Source organism: Acipenser ruthenus, chromosome 23, assembly GCF_902713425.1.
Source record: "Acipenser ruthenus chromosome 23, fAciRut3.2 maternal haplotype, whole genome shotgun sequence".
Classification (NCBI taxonomy): Eukaryota; Metazoa; Chordata; class Actinopteri; order Acipenseriformes; family Acipenseridae; genus Acipenser; species Acipenser ruthenus.
In genome coordinates this window covers 14,313,253-14,324,423 of record NC_081211.1, presented here as the reverse complement: position 1 = coordinate 14,324,423, position 11,171 = coordinate 14,313,253, and the positions used below count along the sequence as shown (strand labels likewise).

Here is an 11,171-nt window from a genome sequence, read left to right as displayed (position 1 = left end):
AAGTGGATGGCTAGGTGAGAAAGCTGAGTCGTACTTCACTTTGTTCATAGGAATATGAAGGTAGTGTTAACCGCTGTATACCGAATTACAATATCTGCTGTGTAGATTAACAGGAACGGTATTAATACCGTAATGCACCTGAACTGCAAAACCGCTATAGCGGCTCACCCCTCATAGGGGACCTGTGCTAGGAAGGAAAAATCTGTCTGCATAGTGTACAAAACCATACTACATAAAGACCAGGCTATTACAACAGAGGACAGATTTAACGTTTTGAACAAAGATCACATAACGCCAAAAATGTATTTATTCAAAATGTAATTCTTTTAACAATTCATGTATCGAAAACAGTTACAAAGACACAACAGAGTAGTCTGTTGTACGCAATTCCTGTTGAGTAGAAGGAGCAACACACAGTTATTGATCAAACTTAATACCAAGAAAAGAACACTGTTTCTTCCATTTTGTCCTGCCACAATAAGTGTAGAAAACAGCAGATTTTGAAAACTGGCAGGTTTTGACAGCCACGCTAATGTGAGGTATTTAGACATTCTTCTTTTTGATGATCAAAGGTCCAACATTGTCTCCGGTCTCGTCATTGTGTTTGCTGTGAGCTCCATCACAATATGGAAACTGGAATATAAAGCCATGAGAATGCATGAGGAACAGCAGTCTACTGGGAGCATGCACATCAGTACCAACACAGCCAGGACTCCTGAATCACACACACACATTCTCTTATGCACTGCAGCACTAACACAGCCAGGACTCCTGAATCACACAAGAGACATTCTCTTATGCACAGCAGCACTAACACAGCCAGGACTCCTGAATCACACACACACATTCTCTTATGCACTGCAGCACTAACACAGCCAGGACTCCTGAATCACACAGAGACATTCTCTTATGCACAGCACTACTAACACAGCCAGGACTCCTGAATCACACACACACATTCTCTTATGCACTGCAGCACTAACACAGCCAGGACTCCTGAATCACACAGACACATTCTCTTATGCACTGCAGCACTAACACAGCCAGGACTCCTGAATCACACAGAGACATTCTCTTATGCACAGCACTACTAACACAGCCAGGACTCCTGAATCACACACACACATTCTCTTATGCACTGCAGCACTAACACAGCCAGGACTCCTGAATCACACAGACACATTCTCTTATGCACTGCAGCACTAACACAGCCAGGACTCCTGAATCACACAGAGACATTCTCTTATGCACAGCAGCACTAACACAGCCAGGACTCCTGAATCACACACACACACATTCTCTTATGCACAGCACTACTAACACAGCCCAGACTCCTGAATCACACACACACATTCTCTTATGCACTGCAGCACTAACACAGCCAGGACTCCTGAATCACACAGACACATTATCTTATGCACAGCAGCACTAACACAGCCAGGACTCCTGAATCACACACATACACACATTCTCTTATGCACAGCAGCACTAAAACAGCCCAGACTCCTGAATCACACACATACATTCTCTTATGCACTGCAGCACTAACACAGCCAGGACTCCTGAATCACACACACACACATTCTCTTATGCACAGCAGCACTGACACAGCCAGGACTCCTGAATCACACACACACATTCTCTTATGCACAGCAGCACTAACACATCCAGGACTCCTGAATCACACACACATACTCTCTTATGCACACCAGCACTAACACAGCCAGGACTCCTGAATCACACAGAGACATTCTCTTATGCACTGCAGCACTAACACATCCAGGACTCCTGAATCACACACACACATTCTCTTATGCACTGCAGCACTAACACAGCCAGGACTCCTGAATCACACAGAGACATTCTCTTATGCACAGCACTACTAACACAGCCAGGACTCCTGAATCACACACACACATTCTCTTATGCACTGCAGCACTAACACAGCCAGGACTCCTGAATCACACAGAGACATTCTCTTATGCACAGCAGCACTAACACAGCCAGGACTCCTGATTCACACACACACACATTCTCTTATGCACAGCAGTACCAACACAGCCAGGACTCCTGAATCACACACACACATTCTCTTATGCACAGCAGCACTAACACAGCCAGGACTCCTGAATCACACACACACATTCTCTTATGCACTGCAGCACTAACACAGCCAGGACTCCTGAATCACACAGAGACATTCTCTTATGCACAGCAGTACCAACACAGCCAGGACTCCTGAATCACACACACACATTCTCTTATGCACAGCAGCACTAACACAGCCAGGACTCCTGATTCACACACACACACATTCTCTTATGCACAGCAGTACCAACACAGCCAGGACTCCTGAATCACACACACACATTCTCTTATGCACAGCAGCACTAACACAGCCAGGACTCCTGAATCACACACACACATTCTCTTATGCACTGCAGCACTAACACAGCCAGGACTCCTGAATCACACAGAGACATTCTCTTATGCACAGCAGCACTAACACAGCCAGGACTCCTGAATCACACACACACATTCTCTTATGCACAGCAGCACTAACACAGCCCACTCCTGAATCACACAGACACATTCTCTTATGCACAGCAGCACTAACACAGCCAGGACTCCTGAATCACACACACACATTCTCTTATGCACTGCAGCACTAACACAGCCAGGACTCCTGAATCACACAGAGACATTCTCTTATGCACAGCAGCACTAACACAGCCAGGACTCCTGAATCACACACACACATTCTCTTATGCACAGCAGCACTAACACAGCCCACTCCTGAATCACACACACACATTCTCTTATGCACAGCAGCACTAACACAGCCAGGACTCCTGAATCACACAGAGACATTCTCTTATGCACAGCAGCACTAACACAGTCAGGACTCCTGAATCACACACACACATTCTCTTATGCACAGCAGCACTAACACAGCCAGGACTCCTGAATCACACACACACATTCTCTTATGCACAGCAGCACTAACACAGCCCACTCCTGAATCACACACACACATTCTCTTATGCACAGCAGCACTAACACAGCCAGGACTCCTGAATCACACAGAGACATTCTCTTATGCACAGCAGCACTAACACAGTCAGGACTCCTGAATCACACACACACATTCTCTTATGCACAGCAGCACTAACACAGCCCAGACTCCTGAATCACACAGAGACATTCTCTTATGCACAGCACTACTAACACAGCCAGGACTCCTGAATCACACACACACATTCTCTTATGCACTGCAGCACTAACACAGCCAGGGCTCCTGAATCACACACACACACATTCTCTTCACAACTTTCTCTCAAGTCTTACCACAATTTGGGTTTCCACACTTTATATAGGGCTACTGATTTTCCACGATCGTGGAATGGCGGATGGAACGGCAGAATTAGGCATTTTGCAGTGTTGTCCAGTTTTCTGCTTTTTTTTTTTTGTTTGCACTACACCCAGCCAAGATGAGTTAATTCATCATGTGACTTCACTCACGTGAAACTGAAACTCAACATGGCGGCTGCACCAACAAAAAAAAAAAAAAAAAGCAATGTTTCAGCAAAAGACAGAGCTAAAACATTTTCCGATTGTCTATATGAGGATGGTGGGATAGTATTCTGCAAGTTTTGCTGTCATTCGATTGATCGTGTACGAGTCAATACCATTGAAGATCACATTGCCAGTCGTAAACACGTAGAGAACAAGAAAGCAATAAAAATGGCAAAGCCCGGCATTCTTCTGCGCTGAAAAACCTAGACCTGCGGTACTGTGCTCAAGCGAGGCTTTCCTGGAGTAAGTAAGCTAAATTAATTGCGTATTTAATTATTGTTTAGTTGCTTTCTTTCCACTATCTGCATTTAATAAATAATTAGCAATGTTAAACCATGACCGTTTCTTAATTAAAATGATATTATCTGACAATGAAGAAACAAGCTTTGTATTCTGTATCGCCGACAGTTTCCTTCAAACCCATTCTGAAAATACAGTATAATCAGTTCACAGTTCAGACATTCCTCAGACACTTTGCTAAGCTGCCAGCACAATCGCTTGGTATGAAGCTTGTTGGCAGCAGAAGCATGTTTGATGGTGATTGACAGCAAGGTAGAAGTGGCTGCAGTGTTCCAGTGCGAGGCTTGGTGAGAAAGCGCAGCGGTACCGAGTCTTGTTTTATTTAAGACATTAAATAAAAAGGTGTTTGTGGCAGGGCTCATGCCTGCCCCTGTAAATAGTGTGTTTGTGGTGGTGGCTTGTAAATAAAATGGCTTTAATTTTGTATAATTTAAAAGGATTTCTAAAATCAAAGTGCGACTAGATATGGCAGGGGTGAGAGGTTGAGGTATAATAGTTTCGTCATTTAGTAAATTACATGGAACTGCCCCCTGAAGTCACTGTAGAAATATTATTTTATAAATATATATATAATGCAGAATCCGCCAGCTTTCTACCTTTATCCACAAACCGGACTACATCCAACCAACGTGAGCGATACAAATATCTGCTATACTTGCAGGCCATTAGGAAAGCATTTTAAATCGCTAACATCATGGCAAACATTAGTATTGCTGCAGGTTCAAGCCGTGGCCACACAAATCAATTAGGTCCAAAGCAATCCAGTTAATGTCCAAAGCAGGGGAATAATGTCTGTGACTGCTCATCGATGTGAAAGTAGCCCTAAAATTACTGAACCAACAATGAAGAGCAATGTAAAACCAGGCCACGTCTGCTGCAGGACACGTTCAATCAGCATGTTCAGCAAGCAGCAGCACTTCCAAAGGGCAGAGTCCTTCTAAAGTCCAATTACAAGACAGCTTTCCAGGAGACATTTAATAACTGCTCAATCTCTGGAGCGATTCAAACCACTTACCAAGGAAAAGACTAATACTAAGAATAATAATAAACACTTGCACAATCTTTTTTCCCCAATCTTTGCTCTGTTTATTCAAATAAAAGTATAGTTTTAAAACCACTGTTTTGTTCACTGGTTTTATAGAGAAGCTCATAGGCAATGGTGTTGTAATGGAGACCTAGATTTTGTTGAACATTCATTTGAGTGCTATGAGGAAGGATAAATAAAAACATGTTAATACAGATTTAAGTATAAAAGCAATAAGACCCTGTAACAGGGCGAGCAGCCCTGTATATTGTTTATTTATTTTTAGATCGGGGTCCCCCCCTCCGCCCCTGTGCAGATTGTTTTGTATTGTTTATTTATTTTTATTGTATTTAAATGTATGTCGGCGAGTGCCGCGGGATTTATTATTTATGTATTTTGACGGCGTAGCCATTTGTTATTATTTAGTAACGTGGATGGAAAGCTCCATCCACATGTTGTAATTAAAACCCGTGCAGATTGTGGCCGAGGGGTAATAGGATGATTTGCTAATAGGTGAAACCCCTCGGCCATGATATAAAAAGCCTGCAGCTCTCGGCACTCGAGGTGGGTGTTGTAGGTGCGGAGAGAGCGAGACGGAGATTAAAAATGAAATTAAACGAAAATAACATAGGAACAGTGAAGGCAATCTGCCCAGCTTGACCTGTGTTTGATTTATTTTGTGTCCGTGATTTGTTTTTGTTTAAACCTTTTATTTTCGCTCTGTGAGCAAGTGTTTGTGTTTAAATATTTTATTTATTTTTTTAATTAAAACGGCGCAAGCCTTTTGAACTGCAGTACTTCCCCGGTGTCAGTTTTTGATCCTGCCTCTGCCTGACGTCAGACCACTCGTCATCCCCGTCACAGACCCTCTACATCAGGCATTACGAGAGAGATAAATAGATACAGAGAGAGAGAGAGAGAGAGAGAGAGAGAGAGAGAGAGAGAGAGAGAGAGAGAGAGAGAGAGAGAGAGAGAGAGAGAGAGAGAGAGAGAGATTAGTTGTTTGGTAATGATGTTAATATTTTGTGTTTAAATATTTTTTGTGAGGTGCTACTCACTTACTATACTATATAGGTCTAGAAGAATGAATCTTAGGCTGTATTCACACTGGGTCCGTTTAGAGGGTTTGGTCCGCACTCGGCACAGTTCGGTATGTTTGGTGTGAAGTATGAACAACAAAGTCCATCGAAAGAGGTGGTCTCGGTCCATTTGGCATCTTATGGATTATTTGTATAACCATTCTGATTATGTGTATACCATAAAAGTTTCAATGGTAATAGCTGATTTATTTTTTAAATCTGGCTTTTTGTACATTTAACATGTTTTGACAAGGTGACAATATAAAGAAAATAATGAGTTATCAGCTGCAATAAATTCACCCAATGTTTAATTTCTAAACTATTACGTTATTTTATATCAGTGCTGGGCCGAACACAGGATTTTCATGTTCGGATATTCGTTCATTTTTCAAAAAGTAATAAAAGCCATTATAATGCTCTGAATGCAGGCAGAGACTGCATAGCAGCAGGGGCGGGGGGGCGTGGCCATGGCCCCTGTGTGTGTGCCTTTATTTTACACCGAGACCTTACAATATGTAACACGTTAAAATAGAAAAATATCCCAGGAGTAAAGAATAAGCTGTGTAGGACTTACTTTACCCCAGTGAAGTAACTACAAAACAAAGGATGCCAAATAACAGTTCAAGTTGAACGTTGTTTTCTTTATTCCCGAAATAAATAGTACATGAAGTTGACAATTATTATTTTTTTTTTTCATGGGCATTGCCGTTTCTAAACAGTAAACAGTGGCCATAGACACGTTTTCATAAAGTAATAACATGAGGTTTACTTGTGCCTTTTTGTAGCTGAACAAGCAAACGAAAACTGAAATTTAACTTTAAACACTTCAAATGAAACTAACGTGGAAATGGCGTTGTAAAGTAGGCATGTATTTAAAATCAGAAAGTATTTATTGAAACCACCTTGTGCTCAACTGTTTTATCCTTAAGTTCTACAAGAATGCAACCACACCTGTCACCTAAGCATGTGATATGCCATCAGTACGGTTACCAGGTTACGTTTCATAAGTGAGGATGCTGTGGTGAGGCTGCGCACAGCCGTGAGGAGACCTGTCTTGTTGGAATCAGCACAGGTACTGCGGAGCCCTGTGCTGGATTGTGTGGGACTGGGAAGCGGCTTAGCCATCAAGTAGTGTTAGGTTAGGATTAAATCAAGAAGAAAAAAAAACAAGTTTAGTTTACACTCCCGGTTGGAGTTGGAGTTCGTGACTGGAGACGAAACAAAGATAAACTTAAATATGGTGAAAGAAAAACAAGCTGATAGAGGAGGAACGTGTTTGTGGCCCGATGGAGAAAACATACGAAACCTAAGCTGTGAACTCTGTCACATGATGAGAGGCGTAACTTCAGGCGACCGTAGTTCCGGCTAGGAGTACCGCATACACAAACTGAATACGTCTTTGGAAAGCCCCGAGTCTGTACTTTTAAACAAGCCATCTAGGTGGCTTTTACGATGCCTGAGTAATATGTGCGTAACCTTCGGTGCGCTGGCACCCCAAAATGAATGGGGCTGAGTTTTAAACGTTAAAGCGAAAGTTTCAGTTTGCCTCTATTGGGGAGGTAAAATCGGCATTATCGGAAGTTGTCTGTGGTGTTCCACAGGGCTCCATTCTAGGTCCCTTGCTGTTTTCATTATATATGCTACCGCTAGGTGACATTATCCGCAGACACGGAGTGAACTTCCATGGCTATGCTGATGATACGCAGCTATATTTGTCCCTAAAGCCAGGAATTCCTTCTGCCTGGGTGTTATTAGCTACTTGCCTTACAGACATCAAGCATTGTATGTCACAGAATTTTCTAATGTTGAATTTAGATAAAATAGAGGTTATGCTAGAGAACCAACTAAAAGGAAATGTGGGATTACATGAGCTCAACCATTGCAGTCCCCCATCAAAACTTAAACTAGAAATTAAGAGTTTGGGGGTCATCTTTGATCCTGATCTATCATTTGAGACTCATAATAGGGAAGTTACTGAAGTATCTTTTTACCATTTGAGAAATATAGGCAAACTTAGACCAATTATTTCCATATCTGATGCCGAGAGACTAATGCATGCCTTTGTTTCATCTAGAATTGATTATTGTAATGCACTTTTTTCTGGTTTCCCAAAACGTGTGGTATCCCGCTTGCAGCTTGTTCAGAATACCGCTGCTAGAATTCTGACTAAAACCAGGAAAAAATATTACCCCTGTTTTGGCCTCTCTACATTGGCTCCATGTGCAGTATAGATTTGATTTTAATATTTTTCTGTTAACTTACAAGACCCTGAATGGATTAGCACCTAGTTATTTGCAGGAGTTACTGACCCTGTATCTTCCAAACCGCACGCTGAGATCACAGGATGCGGGGCTGCTAGTTATTCCTAAAGTCAACAAAAGCAACACGGGAAGCAGGGCTTTTTCTTGTAGAGCTCCGAAATTATTGAATGCTCTGCCTTCGTTTGTCAGGGAAGCTGGGACTGTTACAGTTTTCAAGTCAAGACTAAAAACACACTTTTATAAAATGGCTTTCTTATCTTAGTGGGTTTTAATGTAACTTTAAAATTGCTGCTTTTGTGTTATTATTATGTATATACTGTTATTTAAATCTGTTATTTAAATGGTCTGATTATGGCAGTTGTATGTGTGACATGCTATACAAATGTAGTGTGGTTTGTTCTTTTTTTCTGCTCTGTATTGTACAGTGCTTTGCAATACTTTTGTATAAAAAATGCTATATAAATTCAATTAAAAAAAGATCCTCCTTGGTGTCTTATAAACACTATCCCGGTGGAAATACAGGAAAGATGGTTAGGTGTTGATTTGCATGAAATTCTTATTTTGCATACCCAGCAGCACTCAGCTTTGGTGTTAATGTTGTAGACTTCTATTCTTCACAAGGAGTCTGCAACACTTACAACCTCAACGTGCCCTCCGACTGCAGGGAACCGTGTTCACTATGAAGAAGACTGTGAGAAAGGAAGACAAGACACGTTCACATACCTTCTTAGACCTCCAGCACCTGCAGTACACAGCCTTCGAGCCAATGTCCTCAATGTCAAAGCTGTCAACCACCTTCACACTGTCTTTCTTGATATCCAAGTTCACCCAGCTCTTTTTGGGTGTTTTGCAGCAGACGTATCGGTAAAACAAGTAGCTTCCCAGGGCAGCTGCGAGAGTCACTGGAACCACTGTGGTGAAGTGGGCTGGAATGAAAGGAAATGCATTCTCAAACACTGAGCAAGTCTGAAATGGGAAACAGTAAACAGTATAGAGTACATTATAAAATGGAAGAACAGAGGGAGCAATCTCATTAGCTAACAAGTGTTCCAGACTGTGCAGAAATGTCACCACACCAGCACAGCCTGCAGCTTTCAGAACCACTCTGGACAATTTGAACACCCTGAAGTGTGGTCATATTTGCTGACATTGCTAACATTTGATTAGTCAAAATTATTTACGTTAATTTCAACAGAAATTGTCAAAATCGTAAAATAAACTAAATATGTCATAACACTTGCAATGCAAATGTGACCAGCTGTGAAGTCACATGGTACTACCAAGTCTTATGCAAGCAAGTAAGGCTACACAGCCTGTATTAACATAGGATTAGATTTTGCAATACAATTACAGCATACAGTACTCGGTTTAAGATTACTGTAGTAAGATAAGAAATATAGGCTTGAAAATGCCATACATGCAGTACTTGTACAGCACAACCACTCAGAAACGACACACGATGTGAATAACGTGGTAAACACGAGCGTCTTCATAGTATTGTTTTATATAATTAATCAACATGATGAACGTGACACCACTCATTCTCTAAAACCACCCTCACTTATTATATATATATATATATATATATATATATATATATATATATATATATATATATATATATATATATATATATATATATATAAAGCCATGTTCAATAGTCTCATGTCTGCCACCTGCTCGTTTCGTTTGCACAGTAGTAAATTCAGAATCGTTACAATTTATACAATCGTGTTTTCACCGTACCTTTCATATGGATCCCTGAGTATGCCAATGACATTTTGAGAGCTGTACAGGACGGTTCAGTTCAAATTCTCAAATTCTCAAATTCTATTACATCAAGATCAGCAAACGACTGTTTTGTCTTCAGTCAAAGCTGAACTCTGTCCTTTGCCGAAAGATACTGAGGGGCGGAGTTTTAGGGTTATGACGCAATTAAGTCAGTCATTCTACAAACCTGGAAAAGATAACGTTGTGCGGCACTTAATTGATTTTAAAAGCATTTAGATATTTTAATAATGTATTTTATTGTGACATTTGCATTGTGTCATAGTTTAAAATGTGTTGTTTGTTTGTTATTGGGACTGCAGGGAATATAACTATCTCACGGGTTAAAACAGACTCTCTACCTCACCTAAAATAGTTCTGTATTTATTTATCTGTACAGACATGTATGTATCCAATCAGAGAACGGTGTGGTAGAGCACGTCAGACAGTAGAAGTGAAAGGTCACAGTGACGCAGCTCCTTTTCACATTAGCGAAACACCCATCAGATCGCAATTGATTGCACATGTACCAAAATCTGACAAAGGTACCACTTTCTGACATAAATGGGTCATATTTGGGTACTCGTAACACTTTCTAACACTACACCGGTATCTGTGTAGATTTACCAGCTTGCCGGTCAATGTATAAAATAACTAAGGAGATGGTAGTTAATGCTACAGTAGTTAATTTTACAGCATTTGAGGTGAATTCTGTAATAAAGTAACGTCAGGGAGCTTAATGGCAAAAAAAAAAAAAAAAAAAAAAAAAAAGAAAATTAAAGATTTCTGTAAGATCTGTTACGTACTTCGGTAAATTAACTAATTTATAATTTATCATTTATTTTTCTTAAACGTCAGCTTTAGGATTTTTTTTGTATTTCTTTGATTAATCTTTTTAAACTTCACTGCATCCCTTCTTGCATTATTATTATTATTATTATTATTATTATTATTATTATTATTATTATTATTATTATTATTAATAATAATAATAATAATAATAATAATAACAACAACAATAGGTATTATGTATTTAGCAGAGATCATGTATTAATGTGTTGTCCTATACAGGCATGATTAGAGACAGATTTCTGGTTTTATTTCTTATGATTGTATCCCCCTTGTCTTTCGCTTTATGCAAAAAAGAGATGCACTTTCCTGGTT

At 40.4% G+C, this 11,171-nt stretch overlaps 1 protein-coding gene across 1 annotated transcript; it reads right to left on the bottom strand.

The window, feature by feature from the left end:
• Positions 1–289: 289 nt before the first annotated feature.
• On the bottom strand, positions 290–10,160 carry LOC117413042 (CDGSH iron-sulfur domain-containing protein 1-like). Its single transcript, XM_034021749.3, has 3 exons — positions 9,987–10,160; positions 8,964–9,166; positions 290–633 (listed from the first exon to the last, which is right to left on the bottom strand). Exons 1-3 carry the CDS (start codon positions 10,018–10,020, stop codon positions 544–546), a joined length of 327 nt encoding a protein of 108 aa, XP_033877640.1. The 5' UTR covers positions 10,021–10,160; the 3' UTR covers positions 290–543.
• Between the last annotated feature and the right edge of the window lie 1,011 nt (positions 10,161–11,171).